Source organism: Chiloscyllium punctatum, chromosome 30, assembly GCF_047496795.1.
Source record: "Chiloscyllium punctatum isolate Juve2018m chromosome 30, sChiPun1.3, whole genome shotgun sequence".
Taxonomy (NCBI): Eukaryota; Metazoa; Chordata; class Chondrichthyes; order Orectolobiformes; family Hemiscylliidae; genus Chiloscyllium; species Chiloscyllium punctatum.
In genome coordinates this window covers 24,889,779-24,917,674 of record NC_092768.1, presented here as the reverse complement: position 1 = coordinate 24,917,674, position 27,896 = coordinate 24,889,779, and the positions used below count along the sequence as shown (strand labels likewise).

General features: G+C 47.6%; 1 protein-coding gene across 2 annotated transcripts; it reads left to right on the top strand.

Annotated features, from left to right (window-relative positions):
• The first annotated feature begins 930 nt into the window (after positions 1-930).
• On the top strand, positions 931-27,896 carry LOC140455308 (zinc-binding protein A33-like). Of its 2 annotated transcripts, none has more exons than XM_072550080.1 (6): positions 931-1,573; positions 1,674-1,763; positions 1,861-2,094; positions 5,850-5,872; positions 6,993-7,108; positions 22,222-27,896. In XM_072550080.1, exons 1-6 carry the CDS (start codon positions 1,163-1,165, stop codon positions 22,770-22,772), a joined length of 1,425 nt encoding a protein of 474 aa, XP_072406181.1. In that variant the 5' UTR covers positions 931-1,162; the 3' UTR covers positions 22,773-27,896. The 2 variants fall into 2 exon arrangements, with proteins under 2 accessions (XP_072406181.1, XP_072406180.1); XM_072550079.1 differs by having other exon boundaries at positions 1,674-1,769.

Sequence of the window (27,896 nt, the reverse complement as noted above, 5' to 3'; positions counted from 1 at the left end):
ACAGTTTGTTAATTTTCCTAGACGCACTCCAGAGATACATGAATTCAAAACAGCAATTGCAGTAACTGTGCAGATACTCTCTCTGCTGCACTGTGTTCACCATGTGCTTCCTTTGTCTTTTCTGCTCCCTTTTAAAATTGTTGTTGTTTTGACTTTTTTTTCAAAGGAAATATTTGAATTCTTCATTAATGTGTGATACATTCTGCAGTGTTTCACTGGCTCTGAATTCGTCGACATCAAACAATTTTACTGACATCAGGGTCTTGTTTTCACAGGGACAGCGACACTGCTATCAAGGGGAACAAATGATTCGAGATCTCGGGGATTGAGCAGGTTCACGTCATTGCTGGGCTTCAAGTGCCTGACATATTTCCTTCATCACTTCGGTCAGTACATGTGTGGAGTTTGCATGTTCTCCTTGTGTCTGCGTGGGTTTCCTCCGGGTGCACCGGTTTCCTCCCACAAAAATGTGCAGGTGAGATGATTTGGCCGTGCTAAATTGCCCGTAGTGTTAGTTGAAGGGGTAAATGTAGGGGAATGGGTCTGGGTGGGTTGCTCTTCGGAGGATAGGTGTGGACTTGTTGGGCTGAAGGGCCTGTTTCAACACAATAAATAATCTAACCTAAAAAATTTTCAGAGGGGCTGAATGGCTTCAGTTGTTGTGATCGGCGCTACATAAATGCAGGAAACTCACAGACCCATTTCTGCATCTGTCACCGCAGTATCATCTGGTCATTTTATAATTCTTTTTGTTTGAGGCTGAGTGCCTGTAATCATTCACACAATTCAGGTTCCGGATCCCGATCTGACCCTGAGTTTCACCAAAGGGTTTGTGATCGGCAGTGAGATTCGTGAAACCTGGGTCCCAGCCCATCTTACACACCTTCTCTCCTCCCTCCCGCCCTCTCTCTCACTGTCCCTCCCCCAAAGGTAACCCTCCCGGCCAGGGTGAAGTCCCCCTCGGCGGACTAAAACTGTTTCAACTCAAAATATTGTCTTTCACTGGTTCCCAGGTCAAAATCTTCATAAAACATGGTTACTAATTACTCTTCTCTGACATTTGCCGTGAAATCCATCGGTAAATGATTGAACTGAATGTGTTCACCAGCGCAGTCACATTGAAACTGAAAGTGGTTTGAATCAGGAAGTGCTGAGATTGATCATGGCTTCCAAACAGCAGCTCCTGAGACTGACCGAGGAGGCAATTTGTCCCATTTGTCTGGATTTCTTCACCGATCCGGTTACACTGGATTGTGGACACAACTTCTGCCGCTCCTGTATCACCAAGAGTTGGGAAAAGAAGGAGGCAAACTCCTGCCCGGAATGTAGAGAGGAATTTCCGAAAAGAAATCTCAGGATAAATCGGGCCTTAGCGAATCTGGCCGAGGAGTATCGAAAATTAAAGCTGGATCCGAAAGAGAAGGAAAGTAAACCTCACTGTGAGAAACATCAGGAAGATCTGAAACTGTTTTGTGAAACTGACAAGAAAATGATCTGTCTGATTTGTAGAGATTCGCGGGAACACAGAGAGCACCGCTTCCTGCCGATCAATGAGGCTGTTGAAATCTACAAGGTAAAAGAGAATAATTTATAAATTGCGTGTTTCATCACATATCCCTGATCCCACACCAGACCTAACACAGCTAACTTTTCAATTTCTTTTTCAATCACAGGATCAGCTGAAATCTTCATTAGATTCTCTCACTGAGAAGAAATCGTCGGCTGTACAAACAGAACTGACCCAGAAACGGAAGATTTCCGAAGTGAGGGTGAGCTCTCCCTGTGCTGATTCTGGGATCTGGGTTAGTTTTGTTCCCTTTATCGCGGGACATTAATGAGGTTTCACATTTCATTTGGTAGGAACAGGCGAGCAGTCTGCAGACCCACATCACATCCGAGTTCACTAAAATGCACCAGATTCTCACTGAGAAAGAGCAGCGTTTACTCAGATATCTCAGGGAAGAAGAGGAGAGGGTTGTAGAACCAATGGAGAAAAATCTTGGAGAGATTCAGGAGAATTTAAATTCCATTGAGGAGGATCTCTCAAAGTTGCAGAAACAGATGGAACAAAAAGACGAGCTGATATTTCTGAAGGTGAGGGAATATATTGCACGTTATTTCAGACAGATTTCGGACATGATGACAACTGTAAAAATAATATGGAATGTTGTATAAAAAAGTGAACTGACCTTGTGACTGTCCGGACGGTTCTGCTGTTCAAAGTTAAAAATCACACAACACCAGGTTATAGTCCCACAGGTTTACTTGGAAGCACACTGGCTTTCTGCTGTTGTCACTGTAGAAGGGTCAATGCTCCCGAAACGTTCACTCTGATTTCTTTCCGCAGATTCTTCCAAACCTGCTGTGATTTTCCAGTAATTTCTTTTTGTTTTGTAACCGCTGCCACACTCTCTGCAGATTCTCGGGCACGCCGGCATTCTCCCGAGAATGGGTTGGATGTTTTTATTTGTTTTGTTATGATCTCCGTGTTCCACAATTTTAATTACCTCCTGGAAGTCCCATTGTAATCCAGTTCCAGTTCCACGTGGAGAGTGTGTGGGTGTGTCTGGTACAGTGGGAGTGTGACAGTCACTGTGTCTGTGAGCGGGACTGATGGTTAGCTCCAGATTCTGGATTAGTGGTGCTGGAATAGCACAGCAGTTCAGACAGCGTCGAGCAGTAAAATCGACGTTTAGGGCAAAAGTCCTTCATCAGGAATACAGGCAGAGAGTCTGAAGGGTGGAGAGATAAATGAGAGGAGGGTGGGGGTGGGGAGAAAGTAGCATAGAGTACAATAGGTGAGTGGGGGAGGGGATGAAGGTCGGGGCAGGAGGGTGGAGTGGATAGGTGGAAAAGAAGATAGGCAGGTCGGACAAGTCATGGGGACTGTGCTGAGCTGGAAGTTTGAAACTAGGGTGAGGTGGGGGAAGGGGAAATGAGGAAACTGTTGAAGTCCACATTGATGCCCTGGGGTTGAAGTGTTCCGAGGCAGAAAATGAGGCGTTCTTCCTCCAGGCGTCTGGTGGTGAGGGAGCAGCAGTGAAGGAGAGTTCCATGTCCTCGGCAGAGTGGGAGGGAGAGTTGAAATATTGGGCCACAGAGCGGTGTGGTTGATTGTTGCAGGTGTCCCAGAGATGTTCCCTAAAGCACTCTGTGAGGAGGCGTCCAGTCTCTCCAATGTAGAGGAGACTGCATCGGGAGCAACGGATACAATAAATGATATTGGTGGATGTGCAGGTAAACCTTTGATGGCTGTGGATGGCTCCTTTAGGGCCTTGGATGGAGGTGAGGGAGGAGGTGTGGGTTCAGGTTTTGCAATTCCTGCGGTGGCAGGGGAAGGTGCCAAGATGGGAGGGTGTGTTAAAGTGGGGGGGGGGGCGTGGATCTGACCAGGTAGTCATGGAGGTAACAGTCTTTGCGGAAGGCGGAAAGGGATGGAGAGGGAAATATATCCCTGATGGTGGGGTCTGTTTGGAGGGGGTGGAAATGTCGGCGGATAATTTGGTTTATGCGAAGTTTGAAAGGGTGGAAGGTGAGCACCAGTGGCGTTCTGTCCTTGTTACGGTCGGAGGGGTGTGGTCTGAGGGCAGAGGGCAGATGTAGACGAGATGCATTGGAGGGCATCTTTAACCACGTGGGAAGGGAAATTGCGGTCTCTAAAGAAGGAGGCCATCTGATATGTTCTGTGGTGGAACTGGTCCTCCTGGGAGCAGATACGGCAGAGCTGGAGAAATTGGGAATACGGGATGGCATTTTTGCAGGAGGTAGGGTGGGAAGAGGTGTAATCCAGGTAGCTGTGGGAGTCGGTGGGTTTGTAAAAAATGTCAGTATCAAGTCGGTCATCATTAATGGAGATGGAGAGGTCCAGGAAGGGGAGGGAGGTGTCAGAGGTGGTCCAGGTAAATTTAAGGTCAGGGTGGAATGTGTTGGTGAAGTTGATGAATTGCTCATCCTCCTCGCGAGAGCACGAGGTGGCGCCAATGCAGTCATCAATGTAAGAGAGGAAGAGATGGGGAGTGGTGCGGGTGTAATTATAGAAGATCGACTGTTCTACATAGCCAATAAAAAGACAGGTATAGCTGAGGCCCATACGGGTACCCATAGCTACCCCTTTGGTCTGGAGTAAGTGGGAGGATTCAAAGGAGAAATTATTAAGGGTGAGGACCAGTTTGGCCAAACGAATGAGAGTATTCGTGGAAGGGTACTGTTGGGGAAGTTGGGAGAGGAAGAAACAGAGGGCTTAGAGGCACTGGTCATGGCGGATGGAGGTATAGATGGATTGGATATCCATGGTGAAGATGAGGCATTGGGGGCCATGGAAACAAAAGTCTTGGAGCATGTGGAGGGCGTGGGTGGTGTCTCGAACGTATGTGGGGAGTTCCTGGACTAGGGGGGATAGGACAGTGTCGAGGTAGGTAGAAATGAGTTCAGTGGGGCAGGAGCATTCTGAGACAATGGGTCGGCCAGGGTGGTCAGGCTTGTGCATCTTGGGAAGGAGGTAGAAACGGGCAGTGCGGGGTTCCCGGACTATGAGGTTGGAAGCTGTGAGTGGGTGATCTCCTGAGGTGATGAGATTCTGTATGGTCTAGGAGATGATGGTTTGGTGATGGGGGGTGGGGTCATGGTCGGGGGGGTGGTAGGAAGAGGCGTCCTCGAGTTGACGTTTGGCTTCAGCGGTGTAGAGGTCAGTTCGCCAGACTACTACTGCGCCCCCTTTATCTGCTGGCTTGATGGTGAGGTCGGGATTGTAGGAATTGGAGCAGAGGAATTGAAGGGCTGTGCGTTGTAAGGGTGAGAGGTTGGAGTGGGGGAGGGGGATAGATAGGTTGAGGTGGTTAACATCCCGGCGGCAGTTGGAAATGAAGAGGTCATGGACAGGGAACATACCAGCACGGGGTGTCCAGGTGGATGCAGTTTGTTGGAGGTGGGCAAAGGGGTCCTCGGAAGGTGGGTGGGAGTCCTGATTGTGAAAGTAAGCTCAGAGGCAGAGGTGGCAGAAGAAGTGTTCGATGTCACGGCGTGTATTAAATTCATTGATGCGTGGATGGAGGTTGTTGAAGGTGAGTCATTTGCTGAGGACTGATCATTCGTCTTCAGTGAGGCAAAGGTCTGGATGGATGGTGAAAACACGGCAGGACTGGGAGCTGGGACCTGGTGTGGGTATGGAGCTGGGAGTGGGGGTGAAGCTTGTAACTGTAGTAGGTGTAGTGTTGGAGGAATGGTGGTGGAGTCATGACCAGGGGTGGTGTTCCTCTCAGGGTTCTGGGGGGCAGGGATGGTGACAGTGGGATCTGTGGGGAGGGGGGGGCGTGTCAGCAGAATGCAGGTGAGTGGCATTGGTGGGGGCGGAAGTGGTGGCAAACACGGCAGTGGGAGGGCAGTGGAAGTCACTCAGCATGTGATATCAGCGATGATGTGAGGGGCGGAAGTGATTTCACATGTGGTGCATGAGGAATTGTGTGGGGTGGAAGTGGCTGTGGGAGCGGCCATGCTGGGGGCAGAAGAAACATCATAAATCAGCGATGGGGGGAGCTGCACCAGCCGCATGGCTAATGGCGTCTGTGCAGTTCCAGAGGCCGGGGAATCTACTGGAATGTTTGAGGAGTGCTGGTTATGGAGGTGGGTAGATAAAAGTTTGTTGTATTTACAGTTTTTGATGTTTGAGATGCAGTTGAAATACTGTTTGTTGAGATTATGAATTCTCCTGAGGATGTAGTACAGAGTGGGTCCTTTGCAATTCTGAGAGAGTGTGACCCTCAGCTGAGACAGGGCCTCATTTCAGCAGCCTGTCTGTCTCCTCCTGAAATCTGTCACTGCCATCCTCACTGTTTGTGATTCATTTCTTTCAGGAGGAAGCTTGTCGGAAGAGAAGGTAGGACATGCTCTTTACTGCAACTGTGCACAGTTTGCTCAGTAACTCAGGGACGGGTTATTATGGGGTTATATACTGGTTATTGTCACCGCTTCAAATGGTGATTCATCAGATAACAGTAACTTTGGTTATGATTCACACATGATTGTTTTTATAAGAAGAAGATTGTTACAGGTTTTAAACAGTATTAGATTTTACAAAACTGTTCTACAATATTGTAAACAATGACAAGATGCCTGTAAATACAGCCTGGTTTTCAGGCTGGAAGTGATCACTGCCCTGATTTGGGCTGTTTGCCTAACTGTGACCTTCCCCTGACCCTGTGAGAGACACAATGCCCATGTTTCCAGGGAATGCATGGCTCCTGACCAACTTGAGACAGTCAGAGTTTAAAGGGGGAATCATTTTTGTTTCACCTTTTACAATACTAACTCTCACCGTAGCCTTTATAAAAGGTATAATAAATGCAAAAATACAAATGATAATTAATTAGTACAATCTAATGTTCTGAGGTACTTTACAGGAGAGTTGGAAAGTGTAGAAAAGTGTCACTGAGCTATTAATCCAGGTGATTGCTGTGGGTTTTAGTGGATCTGAAAGGAGGAAAGAGGAATAGAGAGATGGAGAGTCTCGGGGAGAATGGAATTCCAGAGCTGAGAATCTCAGCAGCTGAAGGTCCAACCTCCAATGGGTGGAGAGACTAAAATCACAGATCGTCAGAAGGCCGGAGAAGTAGGACTCTCTGAGGGTTGTGGGACCCATGTGTTGCACAGATGGACGTGGGGCTTTGAGATGTTTCAGGTTTTTTTGCCTCTGTTCCACAAGCTCTGTTTAGAATACAGCAAGGGGATGGGGAAATGTATATCATCTCTATGGTGTGTGATGTCTCAGTTACTATTCTGTTGTCAGGACATGGGCCTTTCTCTGGACCTGGGCATTTCCAATCCTTGCCCTTGCATTGTCAAATTCTTGTTGGATCAGTTACAAAAATAAGAGGAATGTTTCACTTTCTAACCCAGGGACTCAAACATGAAAAATGCGGAAAGCTTGAATACTTAAATGTTTTCGTCAATGTTGGAACAAAGCAGAGGTTATCGTGTCATCTGTTTAATGTTTACAGGATTAGTGATGAGAAGATGACACTCTCAGTTGCTGATAGCTCTCTGTCTCTCAGACTGTTCACCGGCCCTTTACAGTACACTGTCTGGAGAGAAATGATACACACCATTCACCCAGGTAAACATGTGCATTCATTTTCCTAATGATAGATTCAGATGTGCAGGGTCTCCAAGTCCCCAGTTTACATCTTCACATCACTAGTTGTTAATTCTGGAAGACTCTCCCTGGAAACATTGTAGTTTCTGTGGGTCCATTTGGGTAAGTGTCTGAAGCCACCAGCTCTATGTGTCAGAGCAGTGAAGGGTTCTGTCTCACCAGAGGATAGAGCACGGAAACAGGATTTCGAGAGGAGACTGGGCTGGCTGCATCTGGAGTGACATTGGAGGAACAGTTTTTATCATAATATCAGGAAGGCATGTAGACATTAAAGAGCCAGTGTTAAAAGACACATATCTCATGGCGCTTGTGAGAGAAACAAAAACAGAAATTGCTTGAAAACCTCAGCAGGTCTGCGGAGAGAAATCAGAGTTAAACTTTCAGATTGAGTGATCTTTCCTCAAAATTGATAGTAGCTGGGAAAATCAGTTTATATGCAGAAGGTACAGTGGGGAGGAGGTAAGGAGGAAATGATAGGTTGGGATCGACCCCAAAGAGAGAGAAGAATAGTTAGAAAGACAAAAGAGTAGATAATGATTAGGTTAGGAGAGTGAATACCTGGTGATGAAGACTGTTAATGCCGAATAATAGGCAGAGTGTAACGGCAGTGATAACAAGACCTGATATGTGGGGTAGTGGTCTAGTTCATGGTAGAGCTCTGGGCCTAGAATTATTGGACTTGAAATTGAGTCCAAAGACTTGCAGGGTCCGGATGTGGAAAATGAGGTGTTGTTATTCCAGCCTGCACTGAGCTTCAGTGGAGCTCTGCAACAAGCTTGAGACAGAGATGTTGCCCAGAGAACAGGAAGCTGAGTTAAAGTGGTAAGCAGCTGGAAGCTCAGGGTCCTTTTATTTCAGGCAGAACACAGATGCTTTGTTTCCCCAATACAGAGGAGACCACATTGTGAGCAGTGAATGAAGGACACGACATTGTGAAAGTGCTACTCACCTTGTGGGTGTGTTGGACCCTGGATACTGAGGAGGGAGGAGGTAAATGTGCAAGTGTTGTATCTTTGGCAGTTGCTGAGGATGTTGCTGTGGGGCTGTGCGTGGGTGTTGGTAGTGAAGGAAGAGTGCACCAGGGTGAATGGAAGGGAACGGTCCCTGTGAAAGGCTGACAAGGGAGCAGAGGGAAATATGTGCCTGGTGGCAGAAATGCTGTCTGATGTTCTTCTGGTTGTGGATGCTGGTGGGATGGTAGGTTAGGATGAGGGGAATGCTATCACTGTTGTGGCAGAAAAGAGAGGGGGTGTGGGCTGAAGTGTGGGAGGTAGGTCAGACCCAATTGAGGGCACTGTCAACAACATTGCTGTGGAATCTTCAGTTGAGGAAGGATGTGGGCATCTCCGAGGCTCCCTTGTCAAAGTTTGCCTTGTCGGAGCAGATGAGAATGGAGACGGAGGAACTGGGAGAATGGAATAAGAGTGTTTACAGGAAGCAGGATGCAAGGATGTATACTTTAGGGAGCTAGGGGAGTCGGGTTTATAGTGGATATTATTGTTCAGTCTGTCCCCAGAAATGGAAACAGACATGCCAAGGAAAGAAAAAGGAGGAATCAGTGATCGACTAGGTGGCGGTGGGGGTGGGATGGAAGTTGATAATTGGCAGTGTCAGAATTGGGGGAGAGGATGGTCAAGTGGGGAAGGTGGAATTTAGATAGTTTAGCGAAGAGAAGGAGTTGTAAACACTGAGAGACGACATTTTACAAGAGAAGATTTTGGATGGTCTTACTGAAGTGATCAATGATGAAAACCGCAACAAATAAATATCAATTGAAAGAACTGTGGATGCTGTAAATAAGAGACAAAAACAGAATTTGCTGGAAAAGCTCAGTACACTTGGCAGCATCTGTGATGTGTTAAAGGAGCAGGCAACTGGAAGCTCAGGGCCTTTTTTATAGACAGAATGCAAGTGTACATCAAAGCTGTCACCCAGTCAATGCATTATTTCCCCAATGTAGAGGAGACCACATTGTGAGCAGTGAATGCAGTAGATTAGATTGAGTGAAGTGATTGAGTTTTTTGAAAAAGTAACAAAGAGGATTGATGAGGGCAGAGTAGTAGATCTGATCTATATAGACTTCAGTCATGTGTTCGACAAGGTTCCCCATGGGAGACTGATTTGCAAGGCAAGATCGCATGGAATACAGGGAGAACTAGCCATTTGGATACAGAACTGGCTCAAAGATAGAAGACAGAGGGTGGTGGTGGAGGGTTGTTTTTCAGACTGGAGGGCTGTGACCAGTGGAATGCCACAAGGATTGGTGCTGGGTCCTCTACTTTTTGTTATTTACATAAATGATTTGGATGCGAGCATAAGAGGTACAGTTAGTAAATTTGCAGATTACAACAAAATTGCAGGTGTAGTGGACAGCAAAGAGGGTTACCTCAGATTACAACAGAATCTGGACCAGATGGGCCAATGGGCTGAGGAGTAGCAAATGGAGTTTAATTCAGATAAATGCGAAGTGCTGCATTTTGGGAAAGCAAATCATCGCAGGACTTATACACTTAATTTTAAGGTCTTAGGGAGTTTTGCTGAACAAAGAGACCTTGGAGTGCAGGTTCATAGCTCCTTGAAAATGGAGTCACAGGTAGATAGGATAGTGAAGAAGGCATTTGGTATGCTTTCCTTTATTGGTCAGAGTATTGAGTACAGGAGTTGAGAGGTCATGTCGCAACTGTACAGAACATTGCTTAGGCCACTGTCAGGATATTGCATGCAGTTCTGGTCTCCTTCCTATTGGAAAGATGTTGTGAAACCGGAAAGAGTTCAGAAAAGATTTACAAGGATGTTGCCAGGGTTGAAGGATTTGAGCAAAAGGGAGGGACCGAACAGGCTGGGGCTGTTTTCCCTGGAGTGTCAGAGGCTGAGGGGTGACCTGATAGAGGTTTACAAAATTATGAGGGAAATGGATAGGGTAAATTAGCAAAGTCTTTTCCCTGGTGTCGGGAGTCCAGAACTAGAGGGCATAGGTTTAGGGTGAGAGGGGAAAGATATAAAAGAGACCTAAGGGGCAACATTTTCACGCAGAGGGTGGTATGTGTATGGAATGAGCTGCCAGAGGAAGTGGTGGAGGCTGGTACAATTGCAACATTTAAGAGGCATTTGAATGGGTATATGTATAGGAAAGGTTTGGAGGGATATGGGCCGGGTGTTGGCAGGTGGGACTAGATTGGGTTGGGATATCTGGTTGGCATGGACGGGTTGGACAGGAGGGTCTGTTTCCATGCTGTATGTCCTTATGACTCTCTGACTCTAAGTGCAGATAAGGCATTGCTTCACCTGGAGGATCCTTAAATACTGAGGAGGGAGGAAGGAAACGGACAGGTGTTCCACTTTCAGCAGTCTCAGGGGTAGGTGCCATGAGGCTGTGGGGGGCTGTTGGGAGTGAGGGAAGAATAGACCAGGGAATCCTGGAGGGAACACTCCCTGTGGAAGGTGGACAAGGGAGGGGAGAGGAATAGGTGTCTGGTAGTGGCAGAAATTATGGTTGATGATCTTCTGGATGTTGGTGCTGGTGGGATTGTTGATAAGGACCAGGGGAACCTTATCAGTGTTGCAGGAGGGAAGAGAAGGGGTGAGAGTTAAAATGCCAGAGATGGGTTGGACCCAGTTGAGGACCTTGTCAACAACAGTGCTGGGGAATCCATGGTTCAGGAAGAGAGATTGCATATCCACGGGAAAGAGGAGGCAGCTGGCGCCATAAGCTGGAAATTTTGGAATGGGCATAGTGTTTGAGGAATGGTATTTGCAAGTGAGCAGGGACTGGAGCAGGAGAGACAAGACTGCATCACGGTAGGAAATGATGAGCTCTGTGAGGCAGGAGCAGGCAGAAAGAATGGGTCTGCCCAGGTAATCCTGTTTGTGTATTTTGGGAAAGAGGTAGAAGCGAGTTGTGTGGGATTGGGGGATGATCAGCTGGAGGCAGTTGGAGTGGGGGGCGGATCCCCAGATGAAATGAGGTTGGTGATCGTGGTTCGCACAATGGCCTGATGTTCCATCATGGGGTCACAGACGAGAAGCAGATAGGCGGAGGTAGCTGAGAGGTATCTCAGCTTCTGCAATGTAGTGGTCAGTTTGCTGACTATTATAACACCATCCTGATCAGCAGGTTTAATAACAAATAAGGATTGGATCTGAAGGCATTGAGCATGGTGCTGCTTCCCTCTACCATTCGGAATTGAAAAGGTTTATCGATTTTCTTTCCAACTTCCACCTCACTCTCACCTTCACCCAGTCGCTCTCTGAATCCGCCCTTCCCTTCCTCAACATCTCTATTTCTATTTCTGGGGATAGATTGGCCACTAATATCCACAGTAAACCCTCCGACTCCCACAATTACCTGGCCTTTACATTCTCACACACTGCTCCCTGTCAAGTCTCCATTCCATTCTCCTACATATTCCGTCTCCATCATATTCGTTCCGATGATGTTAACTTTGACAAGGGATCCTCTGAAATGTCCACCTTTTTCCTCAACCGAGGATTCCTCTGGGCCCTCAAGTGGGACCAACCCATCTCTCACACTTCAGCCCTCACACCCTCTCTGCAACAGTGATAGGGTTCCCCTTGTCCTTACCTACCATCCCAACAGCATCCATCTCCAGAGGATCATCAGCTGCCATTTCCGCCGTTTCCAGTGAGATGTCACCACCAGACACCACACACCTCCCCTTCCACAGGAACCATTCCCTTTGGGACACTGTTTACTTCCAACGCCCCCTCACAATGTCATAGCACCTTCCCCGCAACTGCTGAAGGTGTAACATCTGTCCATTTACTTCCTCCCTCCTCAGTATCCAAGGGCCCAAACACACCTTCACCTGCCTGCACTTCTCACAATCTCGTCTACTGCATTCACTGCTCACTGTGCAGCCTCCTTTCTATTGGGGATATGAAGGGTCGACTTCAGAACACTTGCATTCTGTTTGCCAAAAAAGACCCTGAAATTCCAGATGCCTTTTAACACACTTCCCTGTAACCTGGTAAAAACAATGGGAGAAAGTGAGGCCTGCAGATGCTGGCGATCAGAGCTGTAAAATGTGTTGCTGGAAAAGCACAGCAGTTCAGGCAGCATCCAACAATCAGAAGAATCGACGTTTCGGGCAAAAGCCCATCATCAGGAATGCAGGCAGAGAGCCAGTAGGGTGGAGAGTTAACTGAGGTGAGGATGGGGGTGGGGAGAAAGTAGCATAGAGTACAGTAGGTGAGTGGGGGAGGGGATGAAGGTGATAGGTAGGAAATGATCTGAGAGTTGCAGTGGGACAGGGACTCCCTGAGATTCTTGTGGAGAGAGGAGGAAAACTTCTTCAAGGCAGGCTTCCTTGCAAGAGGATTCGCAATAGGGTTAAAATCGAGGTAAAAACAATGGTAGAAAGTGAGGACTGCAGTTGCTGGAGATCAGACCTGAAAAATGTGTTGCTGGAAAAGCACAGCAGGTCAGGCAGCAACCAAAGATCCCTGTAACCTGGCCAACACCTCTGCCTCAGGCTTACTGCAGTGCTCCAATGCAGCTCAATGCAAGCTGGAAGTACAGCACCTCACTTTCAGCTTGGGGATCCTACAGCCTTCCAGGCCTAATATCAAATTGAATAACTTTGGGATCTGCGCTCTCACACCACCAGGCCTTGTTATCACAGAGTCTGCTATTCCATACAAACCATTGTTAGCCACTACCAGTCTCCATTAACAGCTATTCACCCCCCTAGCCAGATTGTTATCCACTCATTTGTCTGTCTAACTGCTCTTCTCTCTCTTTGGGCTCAATCCCCACCTATCATTTACTCTTCACCCCTTCTCCCCCACCATATCTCCTGTATATAAACTGACATTTTCTAGCTACCACCAGTTCTGAGGAAACATCACTCAATCCAAAATGTTCACTCTGATTTCTCTGCACAGATGCTGGCAGACCTGTTGAACCTGATAAATATCTATGAGTGTAACATAGTCAAATATTAAACAAAGCAGATATTTATCAACTTCCATAAGGGGAGGGTGAAAAGCCAGCTTGCAGCTAGTGAGGTTGTTACGACTTACACACTTAATGGTCAGGTCCTGGGGTGTGTGTTGCTGAACAAAGAGTGCAGGTTCAGAATTCCTTCAAAGTGAAGTCGCAGGTAGATAGGATAGTGAAGACGACATTTGGTATGCTTTCCTTTCTTGGTCAGAGCATCGAATATAGGAGTTGGGAGGTCATTTTGCAACTGTACAGCACATTGATTAGACCAGTTTTGGAATACTGTGTGCAGTTCTGGTCTCCCTCACATTGGAAGGCTGTTGTGAAACTTGAAAGAGTTCAGAAAAGATTGACAAGGGTGTTGTCGGGATTGAAGGATTTGAGCTAGAGGGAGAGGCTGAACAGGCTGGGACTGTTTTCCTTGGAGCGTCAGAGGCTGAAGGGTGACCTTATAGAGGTTTACAAAATTATGAGGGGCATGGATAGGGTAAATCGGCAAAGTCTTTTCCCTGGGGTCGGGGAGTCTAAAGTAAAAGGCATAGGTTTAGGGTAAGAGGGAAAACAGTTAAAATGGACCTAAAGAGAAACGTTTTCATGCAAACGATGGTCCATCTATGGAATGAGCTGCCAGAGGAAGTGGAGGAGGTTGTCACAATGACAACATTAAAAATGCATCTGGATGGTTATATCAAGAGGATGGATTCAAGAGGGATATGGACCAAGTGCTGGCAAATGGAACTAGATTAGATTATGATATCTGGTCAGCACAGATGAGTCAGAGTGAAGTGTCTATTTCTGTGCTGTACATCTCTCTGACTCTAAATGAGAGAATTAATCTGTGAACAATGATGTCACAGAAACAGCAGTGTGATGATGTAAAGTCATCAGTTTTGACGATATCAGTTGTGGTGGAAAAGTTCAGTGACACCGAGGAAACGAATACATTGTTTTGTTCCTAATAGTGATGCAGGAGATTACAAAGAGGTCCTCAATGGTAGTAATATCTAGATTATTCCCAGTACCATATGCTAATGAGAGTAGGAGTAGTAGGACAATGTGTGGCTAAGGAGCTGAAGTAAGGAGCAAGAATTCACATTTTTGGACCACTGGAACCTTTGTTGGAATAGACCTGTCGAAGACAGATGGGTTGCACCTGCATTCCTGCATTGGAGGGGGATCAGTATTCTGGCAGGGAGATTTGCTCGTGTGACTTGGGAGACTTTAAACTAGTGAGCAGGGAGGGAATGTATTGATGGGACTCAGATAGTGAGATAAGAAATAAGGTGCAGTAGATAAAGGGAGTAAGTTAAGTACTCAAGGTCGGCATAAGCACAGCAGAGAATGAGGTAAGAATGAGCAATTGAACTGCATTTATTTAATGCAAGAGGCCTGAAACATAAGACCGATTAACTTAGGACATGGTTGGGAACATAGGATTGGAATATCATAGCCATTAGTGGTGAAACGTGGCTCAGGGAAGGGAAGGGTGTCATTGTAAAGATAGAAAGGGAGGCAAGAAAGGAGGGGTGTGGTATTTTTAATTAAAGATAACATTATGGTTGTACTTCAGGAGAATACTCCTGGGGACAATCAAGGGACGTTATTTGGGTGTAACTTGGAAAGACCTCATTGGGATTGCAGTATAAGCTGTCAAATAGACAGTGGAAAATTGAGAAGCAACATGCAGGGAGATCTCAGATATCTGTAAGGTTAATAGGGTTGCAATAATAGGGAATTTTAACTTTCCAAGCGTAAACTGGGAATTCCATTGTGTTAAGAAGTTGGATGGTTAGGAGTCTATGTGTGTCCAAGAAAATTTTCTTATTCAATATGCAGGTGCACCTGTGTTCCTGGAGTGTCAAAGGCTGAGGGGTGAACTTATTGAGATTTATAAAATCATGAGGAGCATGGAAAGGGCAAACAGACAAGGTAGGAGTGTGGGAGTCCAGAACTAGTTGGCAGAGGTCTATAGTGAGAGGGAAAAGGTTTAAAAGGGATCTAAGGGGCAAATGTTTCATGCAAAGGTTGCTGCGTGTCTGCAGTGAGATGCAGAGGAAGTGGTGGTACGATTCCAAAATTTAAAAAGCATCTTGATGGGTACACAAATAGGAAGTGTGAGGAACCAAGCTCACGTATCCATAAATTTCAGTCCGAGTCAAATTCTGAAGCAGCGAACTTTATTCAAATGTTCTAGCTAAACAGGTGGCTAACAAGTAGGCACACCAATCCAAAAAATATTTCACAATTTATACAGTTTAACTGAGTTTCTCTTTGTACTTCCCTGTTTACTTCATTGGCCTAGCATATTATGAGTCAAACCTATCACTATTCCTTATTGTATTCCGCTCCTGCCTAGCTGCACTCCACCCTTATTTACTTCTCCCACTACTCTAAGCCTGGCGTCCCTTACTCTTGTTTGTTTTATCCCTTACTTGTAACTAGCTTGGCTCATTCCGGTGCCTACGTGAAGGCAATCTGCTGAGCTGGTGTGGCTCAGTGTCCTTTTCTTCCTACCATCTTCCTTATCTACTAGTCCGTAACATATTCCATTGTTGCTTGTCCTAATCTTGACTGACTCCCTTCATACAGTTTCATCTTTGCATGCAAGTTTAGCTAACCCAGCTCTTTGCTGAAACAATTATGCAATTGTGTAAATTAGCTCAGAAGCAACTGCTTTACTTATATACCACAGGAAGGTTTAGAAGGTTTTTACAGTTTAGTCCAACTGCTGGCAAATGGGACGAGATTAATTTGGATGAGTTGGTCCAAAAGGTCTGTTTCCATGCTGGATACCTTCATGACTCTAGCAACATCTTATTTTCCACTCTGCTGAGGCCACATGGGGAGAACTTTATAAAAATTGGGGATTACATTGTTAGGAATGTACCATAGACCCACCCCAGTCAGAGATTAAGTGCTAACAGGCAGACAAATCTCAGACAAGTGAAAAAACAAAAGGGTTGTTACATCAGAGGAATTCAGCCTCCTCAGGATGAACTGGGACAGGCAGATTGTGAAGGGCTTAGACAGGACAAAATTCTGAAAATGTCTCCACTTAATCTTTTTGAGGAGTGTGTCGAAGATCCAACAGGAGACAGGGCAGGACTGGAACAGCTGAGATTCACCAAGATGTTGCCTGGGCTGGAGCGTTTCACCTCTGAAGACAGACTTGATTGGCTGGAGATGTTTTCATTGAAGCAGAGAAGGCTGAGGGGAGAACCTGATGAAGGTGTAGAAAGTTATGAGGAATGGATTGGACAATAACAGGTACATAGATTTAAGAGAAGGAGCAGGGGTTTTCAAGGGGAATTAAGGATAATATTTTTACCCAAGATCGCAGTTGGCATCAGGACCTCACTGCCTGAAAGGAGACAGAAATCTTTGCAACATTTAGGAAGTTACTCAGATGGAGTGATAGAGTCACACAGGATAGAAACAGGCTCTTCCATCGAATGAGTGCACACAGAACAGATATCCCAAACAGACCCTAGTCCCATTTGCCAGCATTTGGTCCAAATCCCGCGAAACCCTTCCTATTCATATTGCCGTCCTAATGCATTTTAAATGTTGTAATTAGACCAACCTCCACCACTTCCTCTGGCAGACCATTCCATACATGTACTACCCTCTGCGTGAACAAGTTGCCCCTCAGGTTCTTTTTAAATCTTTCCCAACTCACCTTAAATCTGAGCCCTCCAGTTCTGGAGTCACCTACCCTTGGAAAAATACTTTAGCTATTCACCCATTCCATGCCCTTCATGGTTTTATAAATCTCTAAAATGTCACCCCTCAGTCTGCAATGCTACAGGGAAAAAAGCCCCAGCCTATTCAGCCACTCCTTATAACTCAAACCCTCCAGTCCCAGCAACAGTGCTGCAAATGCCTTCCACACTCTCAGACCTCACAACATACTTACCCCATGGTAGGGTGACCAGAATCACACTCCAGTGTGCCACACAGCCACAACATGATGTCGCAACTCCAATACTCAACACACCGACCAATGAAGGCAAGCGTGCCATACTCTCTCTTCACCACCGTGTCTCCCTGCAACTCTACCCCATGTACCTGCACCCCCAGGCCTCCCATTCAGTCACAGCCCCCCAGGGCCACACCATCAACTGTATTACTCTGGCCTGGTTTGGCCGAACAAAATGCAACATCCATCAAAGCTTTACCTGCACATCCAGCAATATCATTTATTGCAACCGTCGTTCCCGATGTGGTCTCCTCTATATTGTGGAGACTGGACGCCTCATAGCAGAGCGCTTCAGGGAACATTTCTGGGACACCTGCACCAATCAACCCACTGCCCTGTGGCCCAATATTTCAACTGCCCCTCCCACTCTGCCAAGGACATGCAGGTCCTGGGCCTCCTCCACTGCTGCTCCCTCACCACCTGACGGCTAGAGGAAGAACGCCTCATCTTCCGCCTCGGAACACTTCAAGCTCCCACAGCCACTCCCACAGCCAGTTCCGCCCCTCACAATTCCTCATGCACCACACGTGACATCACTTCTGCTCCTCACATCATCGCTGATGTCACACGCTCAGTGACTTCCACAGCCCCACTGCCATGTTCACCACCACTTCCGCCCCTCATCAACGCCACTCACCTGTATTCTGCTGACACGCCCCACCCCCACCCCCCACAGATCCCACTGTCACCATCCCTGCCCACCAGAACCCTGAGGGGAACACCACCCCTACTCATGACTCCACCCCCATTCCCCCTAACACTACACCCCACTCCAGTTACAGGCTCTGCCCCCACTCCCAGCTCCACACCTTCACCCGGTCCTAGCTCCCAGCCCTGCCAAGTTTTCAACATTCCCCCTTATCTCCCCCTCACTCAGGATGAACGATCAGTTCTCAGCAAAGGCCTCACCATCATCCCCCTCCGCCCACGCATCAATGAATTTAATATACACCGTGACATCGAACACTTCTTCTGCCACGTCCGCCTCTTACTTACTTTCACAATCAGGACTCCACCTTCCGAGGACCCCTTTGCCCGCTTCCAGCACACTCCATCCATCTGGACACCCCGCGCTGGCCTATGACCCGCCCTCGACCTCTTCATTTCCAATTGCCGCCGAGACATTAACCGTCGCAACCTATTGACCTCCCTCCCCCACTCCAACATCTCAACTCAACCTCACTATCAAAGCAGCAGATAAAGGGGCGCAGTGGTCGTCTGGCGCACTGACCTCTACACCGCTGAAGCCAAACACCAACTCGAAGACACCTTTTCCTACCGCCCCCTCGACCATGACCCCACCCCCCATCACCAAAACATCATCTCCCAGACCGTACAGAACCTCATCACCTCAGGAGATCTCCCACCCGCAGCTTCCAGCCTCATAGTCCAGGAACCCCGCACTGTCCAATTTTACCTCCTTCCCAGGATCCACAAACCTGGTCACCCTGCCCGACCCATTGCCTCAGTTTTCTCCTGCCCAACCAAATGCATCTCTACCTACCTCAATACTGTCCAATCCCCCCTAGTCCAGGAATGCCCCAAATACGTTTGAGACACCACCCATGCCCTCCACCTCCAAGACTTCCGTTTCCCTGACCCCCAATGCCTCATCTTCACCATGGATATCCAATCCCTCTACGCCTCCATCTGCCATGATCAGGGCCTCCAAGCCCTCTGGTTCTTCCTCTCCCAACGTCCCCACAGTACCCTTATACCAACACTCTCATTCGTTTGGTTGAACTGGTCCTCACCCTTAACAATTTCTCCTTCAAATCCTCCTACTTCTTCCAGACCAAAGGGGTTGCCATGGGCACCCGTATGGGCCCCAGCTATGCCTGTCTCTTTGTTGGCTATGTAGAACAGTCCATCTTCTGTAGTTACACCGGCACCACTCCCCACCTCTTCTTCCACTACATTAATGACTGCATTGGCGCCACCTCATGCTCCCGTGAGGAAGTTGAGCAATTCATTAACTTCACCAACACATTCCACCCCGACTTTAAATTCACCTAAACCATCTCTGACACCTGACTCCCCTTCCTGGACCTCTCTATTTCCATTAATGACAACCGACTTGACACTGACAGATTTTATAAACCCACCGTATCCCACAGCTACCTGGATTACATGTCTTCCCATTCTACCTCCTGCAAAAATGCCATCCCCATTCCAAATTTCTCCACCTCCGCCTTATCTACCCCCAGGAGGACCAGTTACACCACAGAACAGACCAGATGTCCTCCCTTCTTTAGACACCGCAATTTCCCTTCCCACATGGTTAAAGATGCCCTCCAACGCATCTCGTCAACATCCCACCCCTCCGCCCTCAAACCCCACCCCTCCAACTGTAACAAGGACAGAACCCCACTGGTGCTCACCTTCCACCCTACCAACCTTCGCATAAACTACATCATTCGATGACATTTCCGCCACCTCCAAACAGACCCTACCACCAGGATTTTATTTCCCTCCCCATCTATTTCTGCTTTCTGCAAAGACCATTCCTTCCGTGACTACCTGGTCAGGTCCACGCCCCAAACAACCCACCCTCCCTTCCTAGCACCCTCTCCTGCCACTGCAGGAATTGCAAAACCTGGGCGCTTAACTCCATCCAAGGCCCCAAAGGAACCTTCCACATCCATCAAAGAACTACCTGAATATCCACCAATATCATTTATTGTATTTGTTGCTCCTGATATGGTCTCCTCTACATTGGGGAGACTGGATGCCTCCTAGCAGAGCACTTCAGGGAACATCTCCGGGACACATGCACCAATCAACCACACCGCCCTGTGGCCCAACATTTCAACTCTCCCTCCCACTCTGCTGAGGACATGCAGGTCCTGGGGCTCTGCCGCCGCCACTCCCTCACCACCTGACACCTGGAGGATGAATGCCTCATCTTCTGCATCGGAACACTCCAAACCCATGGCATCAATGTGGACTTCATCAGTTTCCTCATTTCCCCTTCTCCCACCTCACCTCAGCTACAAGCTTCCAGCTTAGTACCGTCCCCATGACCTGTCCGACTTGCCTATCTTCCTTTCCACCTATCCACTCCACCCTCCTCTCTGACATATCACCTTCATCCCCACCCCATTCACCCATTGTACTCTTTGCTACCTTCCCCCACCCTCCTCTCTGACCTATCACCTCCATCCCCACCCCCATTCACCTATTGTACTCTATGCTACTTTCTGTCCACCCCATCCCCCTCTCATTTATGTCTTCATTCTGCAGGCACCCTGCCTGTATTCCTGATGAAGGGCTTTTGCCCGAAACATCGATTTTCCTGCTCCTCGGATGCTGCCTGTTCTGCTGTGCTTTTCCAGCACCACCCTAATCTAGACTCTGATTTCCAGCATCTGCAGTCCTTGTTTTTACCTTGACCATCTTCCTTGTGAAGTTTCCCTTTTTCCTTTGAGCTAAAGGGGACAGTGAACCTGTATTTCTCCCCTCCAGCTCAGCCATACCCTCCTCCTCATTCTCAACCCCCTTTCTCTCTTCCCCTCACTCTGCATCGCCATCCCTCAACCCTCCCACTCACTCTCCCGATCTCCAAACCTCTAATGTCCACTTATTTTGCAGACCTCCTGTTGTCACCCTCCCATTCTATACTGTCACTCACTCTCCCCTCCCCGATCCCAAACAGTCACCTCCCCTCAAAAAACCTCCATACCCTCTCCCATATCCTTATTCAGCTTCCAAACATTCCCTCCTCCATCACTTACTCCATGTCTTCACTCTTTCATTCCCTCTCCTGAGATTAAAAACCTTCCCCCTTTTCCTCCCATTCTCCATGATGCTCCCCTTCCCCTTCATTAAACCTCCTCTACAAATGCAACCCCACACTACCCTCCCTTAGTCTCCCCTCTGCCTTGCTGCCCATCTCTCCTACCTCCCCTCACTGTCCCCTTTCCCACCCATTCACATCACTTCGCTCTCCTCTTTCCCTTGCATTCACCCACCTTCCACTTCTATCCCCAACTGCCCCAATCTTCTTTTCCAATCCTCCACGTGCTCCCTTCCTCTTGTTATCACACTTCTCGTGCTCACTTTCCCAGCATTCTCCCCTCCTCTCATTCAGCCCTTTCTCTCACTTTCCCTTCCCCATTTTGTCACCTACACTCTCCTACTCACCCTTCCCTCTTAATTTGTCTCTTCCTTCTGGACCCAGCCATCTCCCCTTTCAGTCCATGCCCCATCCCTCTCTCTCATTCTATCCTCTTCCTCACGCTGCCTTCCCCCACTCTGTCCATACTGTTCACTCTGACTAACCCCTTCAATCTCTCCCAACTCTCCTGTACCCTTCACTCTAGTCATCACTCTCCCCTCCCCCTCCTGGCCTCCACCATCTGACACTCCCCTCTGTTGTCCTATACCACCTTGCTCTCCCCTCATTCTCACTCTCCTTTCCCACCCCCTAGTGCTTCTTCTCCCTCTAACTCTGCCACACTCTCTGCCCCTCGCTTTCCCCTCACCTTCTGTTTCAGTTTACTCTCTCCACCACACTCTCCCTTGCCACTACCATCACACTTTTCCCATCTTCTGCCCGCTCCTCCTGGCTCCCCGGATGATCTCATCCCGAGGGATACCCCTTCCCATCGCTCTCATCTGAGCACTCAAGCCTCCGGTGCTCATCCCCCCTCTGAGCTCCCGTCATTCTCTACATAACTCTCGCTCTCATACCACCTCTTCACCCTCCTCTCCTCTCACTCCCACATCTCCTCACTTTCCACCCTCTATCCCACATTACTCACTCTCCCCCTCTTTTTAACTTTGCCCTCCATCCTGTGATAGGGTTAGGTTTAGGATTCTGTTCTTCCTGTGCACTTCATTTCCCCACCCACTCTCCTCCAAATGAGCCTTCTCACCTCCCCTCCCTTACTCCTCCCTCCCCAGCCCTCTGCCTCACCCATCCTTCCTCCTCATTCCTCCACTCTCATCACTCACTGCACTCTCCTTCACTCACTCCTCTTTCCCTGTCCCTCCCCTCCATCAACTCCCCTTTTCCAGACTCGCCCTATCTCCCCTTCACTCCCACCCCCCTCTTTCGCTCAGCCCCTCACTCCCTGCGCCCCTCACTGCCTGCTCACTTTCCCTGACGGTGTTATTTGATCTCTCCCCCAGCTCCAGCCTCTCTGACTCTGGATCCGAACACAGCCCATCCCCGGCTCATCCTGTCTGAGGACCGGACCAGTGTGAGACTCGGAGACAAACACCAGTCGCTCCCTGACTCCCCGGAGAGATTTGATTCCTGGTTCTGTGTCCTGGGATCAGAGGGATTCACATCAGGGAGACATTACTGGGAGGTGAAGGTGGGGGACAAGACCTGGTGGGGTCTGGGAGTGGCCCGAGAGTCTGTGAAGAGGAAAGGGGAGATCAGCCCGAGCCCGGAGACCGGATTCTGGATTGTGAGGCTGTTACCCGGATGTTATTATTTTGCCACCACCTCCCCCTCACCGACCCCCCTCTCCCCGAGTGTGAATCCCCGGAAGATCGGGGTTTTCCTGGACTATGAGGGTGGACAGGTGTCATTTTACAATGCGGACACCATGTCCCATCTCCACACTTTCACCCACACTTTCACTGAGAGGATCTTTCCCATCTTCCATCCGGGATGGAATGACGGCGGGAAAAACTCCGCCCCGCTGACAATCTGCGGGATTAAAGGGCACTGACAGATCCATCCCATAATTTCACCCCGTCCCCCCGCCTCCTGCCAGCTGTAAACTGATGGGGGTCGGTCTCAGTCTGGGGGAAAGAGGGAGGGGGAGAGAAGAAACAAATAGAAGCTCAATTGTAGAGAGGGACTGACTGGGTAGAATGAGCTGTGAGCTGCAGGAACCCGGGGACCTTCCTGCCTGTAATGTTGCTCCACAGGCGGGAGGTGGCGCTACATGACGGTGATGGAGATGAATCAGTCAGTGGGTCTCAGACTGGGCTCAGGGGAGTCTTTCCAGGGGGATACCAAATCATTCCACTGCAGGTCAGGGGAGTCTTTCCAGGGAGGACTGGGCTCAATCAAAATAAAAATTTCAGATCGATCTTCTTTAGACTTCCACCATGTGTCAATAATGTATACCCCATACATAGAACATAGAACAGTACAGCACAGAACAGGCCCTTCATCCCACGATGTTGTGCTGACCACTGATCCTCATGTATGCACCCTCAAATTTCTGTGACCATATGCATGTCCAGCAGTCTCTTAAATGTCCCCAATGACCCTGCCTCCACAACTGCTGCTGGCAACGCATTCCATGCTCTCACAATTCTCTGCGTAAAGAACCCGCCTCTGACATCCCCTCTATACTTTCCACCAAACAGCTTAAAACTATGACTCCTCGTTTGAACAATTTCTGCCCTGGGAAAAAATCTCTGGCTATCAACTCTACCTATGCCCCTCATTATCTTGTACGCCTCAATTAGGTCCCCTCTCTTCCTTCTTTTTTCCAATGAAAAAAGTCAGAGCCCAGTCAACCTCTCTTCGTAAAATAAGCCCTCCATTCCAGGCAGCATCCTGGTAAACCTCCTCTGAACCCTCTCCAATGCATCCACATCTTTCCTATAATTGAGCAACCAGAACTGGACACAGTATTCCAAGTGTGGTCTGACCAAAATTTTAAACAGCTGCAACAAGATCTCATCGCTCTTAAACTCAATCCCCCTGTTAATGAAAGCCAAAACACCACATGCTTTCTGAACAACAACATGATGTAATAACATTGAGAAACTGGTCTTGTTTTGCTCAGGTTTGTAACTATTGCCCAGAATGTTACTGCTCTTTCATAAAATTGGAAAATTTGAAAACCTCAGATTTGAAAGTGATGGGTGAACTGATCATTTATGTCATGATCATATAATATTTAACCATGTTTGAAACCATTCAGTTGATTGAGTTTTTGACTGAAGACACAATTAGGATTCAGAGGGAATTTGATCCTGAACTTGGAAAATGCTTTTGAGAAATTGTCACCTGGAAGAATTAGAATTAAAATCAAAGCCCATGGAGTGAAATGCCAGTGATAATGCCAGGGCGGCATGGTGGCTCAGTGGTCAGCACTGCTGCCTCACGGGATCCAGGTTCAATTCCAACTTTGGGCGACAGCCTGTGTCTGCGTGGGTTTCCTGTGGGTATTCCGGTCTCCTCCAACAATCCAAAGATGTCCATTTAGGTGAATTGGCCATGCTGAGTTGCCCATAATGTTAGGTGAGTTAGTTGGGGGTAGATATAGGGGAATGGGTCTGGGTGGTTACTCTTTGGAGGGTCGGTGTGGACTTGTTGGGCCAAAGGGCCTGTTTCTATACTGTAGGGAATCTAATCTAATCATAACATGAAGATGAATTTGACAGGGTGACAGTGAATGAGGACTTTTGTGATGAGTTTTACAGCAACGTTCTGTGTTGGTCTGTTCCAGGCACAGGTCTGGCAGCATTTGTGCAGAGAAAATATTTTCTCAATCAATCTCTATTTTTTTTCAGGTTTCCAGCATTTGTAATTCTTTGTTTGTTGAACACTAGGTGTGTTACAAACTTCAATTTTCACTGCCAAGGATGCTACAAAAACAGAAATTGCTGGTGAGAATCAGCAATCTGGTAGCGCGAGTGGAGAGAAAGAAGAGACAACATTTAGGTCCAGTGACACTGCTCCAGTTTCTCGAGCATTTTTTTATTTTTGTAGGAAACCTTGTGATTGGCAGTGAAATGCAGATTCTTCCAGATCATTTCAAAGGGTTGATGAAATAGGTTTCAAGTAGGCTGAGGCATTAACTTCCCCACTGCTGACCAAGGACTCCATGTTATCTTCTTGAATTCCCTTTTACATTGCAGGGCTGTGCCTCTGTGGTGAGAAAGGGACTCTGAAGCCTGTCTAACCCGTCACAGAAATCAACATGTTTCTACACCCTCCCACTGGACAGACACAAGCAGATCTGAACAAGAGTCACGCTGGATTTGAAACATTTCGCACACCTCAGCTGCTGCCAGACCTGCTGAGTTTCTCCAGCATTCTCTGTGCTTGTGTGGAATTTGAAGCTGCAGAGGGCTGTTGAGGCTGGGTCATTCAGGATATACAAGGCTCAGATGGACAGATTCTTAACAAGGAAGGAAATCAAAAGTTATGGAATTCAGGCCAGAAAGTCAATTTGAGAGTGCTCAGATTAGCTATAATCTTATTGAATGGCAAAGCAGAGGAGAGGTGACACCTGACAAACCTCAGTGAGTTTTTTGAGGAAGTGACAAAGAAGATTGATGAGTGTGATGGAAGTGTGTTTTTCTGACTGGAGATTTGTGAACAGCAGTGTTGTGCAGTGACCTGTGTTCGAACATAGAACATAGAACAATACAGCACAGTACAGGCCCTTCAGGCCACGATGTTGTGCCGAATATTTATCCTAGCTTAAGCACCAACCATTTGCCGCTTAAAGGTCGCCAATGATTCTGACTCTTCCACTCCCACAGGCAGCGCATTCCATGCCCCCACCACTCTCTGGGTAAAGAACCTACCCCTGACATCCCCCCATACCTTCCACCCTTCACCTTAAATTTACGTTCCCTTGTAACATTCTGTTGTACCCAGGGAAAAAGTTTCTGACTGTCTATCTGTTCCTCTGATCATCTTACAAAACCTCTATCAAGTTACCCCTCATCCTACACCATTCCAATGAGAAAAGGCCTAGCACTCTCAACCTGTCCTTGTACGACCTATTCTCCATTCCAGGCAACATCCTGGTAAATCTTCTCTGCACTCTCTCCACTCTCTCCAAAGCTTCCACATCTTTCCTAAAGTGAGGTGACCAGAACTGCACACAGTGCTCCAAATGTGGCCTAACCAAGGCCCTGTACAGCTGCAACATCACTTCACGACTCTTGAATTCAATCCCTCTGCTAATGAACACGAATACACCATAGGCCTTCTTACAAGCTCTATCCACCTGAGTGGCAACTTTCAAACATCTATGAACATAGACCCCAAGATCCCTCTGCTCCTCCACCTTACTAAGAACCCTACCGTTCACCCTATATTCCGCATTCTTATTTGTCCTTCCAAAATGGACAACCTCACACTTGACAGGGTTGAACTCCATCTGCCACTCCTCAGTCCAGCTCTGCATCATATCTAAGTCCCTTTGCAGGTGACAACAGCCCTCCTCACTATCCACAACTCCACCAATCTTCGTATCATCTGCGAATTTACTGACCCACCCTTCAACCCCCTCTTCCAAGTCATTAATAAAAATTACAAACAGCAGAGGATCCAGAACATATCCCTGTGGAACTCCACTTGTTACTGGGGTCCAGGCTGAATATTTACCATCTACCAACACTCTCTGACTTCGACCAGTTAGCCAGTTTTCTATTCAACTGGCCAAATTTCCCTCTATCCCATGCCTCCAGACTCTCCGCATAAGCCTACCATGGGGAACCTTGTCAAATGCCTTACTAAAATTCATGTACACTACATCCACTGCTCTACCCTCATCCACATGCTTGGTCACCTCCTCAAAGAATTCAATAAGACTTGTAAGGCAAGACCTGCCCCTCACAAATCCGTGCTGGCTGTCCCTAATCACGCAGTGTCTTTCCAGATACTCATAAATCCTATCCCTCAGTACCCTTTCCATTACTTTGCCTACCACCAAAGTAAGACTAACTGGCCTGTAATCCCCGGGGTTATCCCTATTCCCTTTTTTGAACAGGGGCACAACATTCGCCACTCTCCAGTCCCCTGGTGCCACCCCCGTTGACAGTGAAGACGAAAAGGTCATTGCCAACGGTTCTGCAATTTCCTCTCTTGCTTCCCACATAATCCTAGGATATATCCCGTCAGGCCTGGGGACTTGTCTATCCACAAATTGTTCAAAATGTCCAACACATCTTCCTTCATAACAAGTATCTCTTCTAGCTTACCAGTCCGTTTCACACTCTCCTCTTCAACAATACGGTCCCTCTCGTTTGTAAATACTGAAGAAAAGTATTCATTCAAGACCTCTCCTATCTCTTCCGACTCAATACACAGTCTCCCACTACTGTCCTTGATCGGACCTACCCTCATTCTCGTCATTCTCATGTTTCTCACATACGCATAAAATGCCTTGGGGTTAACCTTGAGCCGATCCGCCAAAGAATTTTCATGCCCTCTCTTAGCTCTCCTAATCCCTTTCTTCAGCTCCCTTCTGGCTATCCTGTATCCCTCCAATGCTCTGTCTGAACCTTGTTTCCTCAACCTTATGTAAGCCTCCTTCTTCCTCTTTACAAGACATTCAACCTCCCTCGTCAAACAAGGTTCCCTCACACGACCATCTCTTTCCTGCCTGACAGGTACATACATATCAAGGACACGTCGTATCTGTTCCTTGAAAAAGTTCCACATTTCCACGACATCCTTCCCTGAAAGCCTATGCTCCCAACTTATGCTCCTCAGATCCTGTCTTACAGCATCATATTTACAAATTAAAGCATCGTATTTACGGTGTTGAGACACTGTACAATAATACTTTGGAGAGGAATGTGGATGTCTGAGCTTGCAGTGTGTGACGTGATGATAAAAACCCAGACTGGCACTTGAGATCAGTACTGGGGTAGTGCTGCAGTATTGGGACTGCACTCCATTCAATGACACTTTGATCAAAACCTCATGTAGCGGTGAATATAAAAAAGGTCCCATGGCCAATGTCTATCCCCCATACAACACCAAATCGATTAGATGATGTGTTCACATTGCTGTTTATGGGAGCTTGCTCTGTACAGACTGGCTGCTTTATGTTCCATTTTGCAACATTAAATACAATTTTGAAATACTT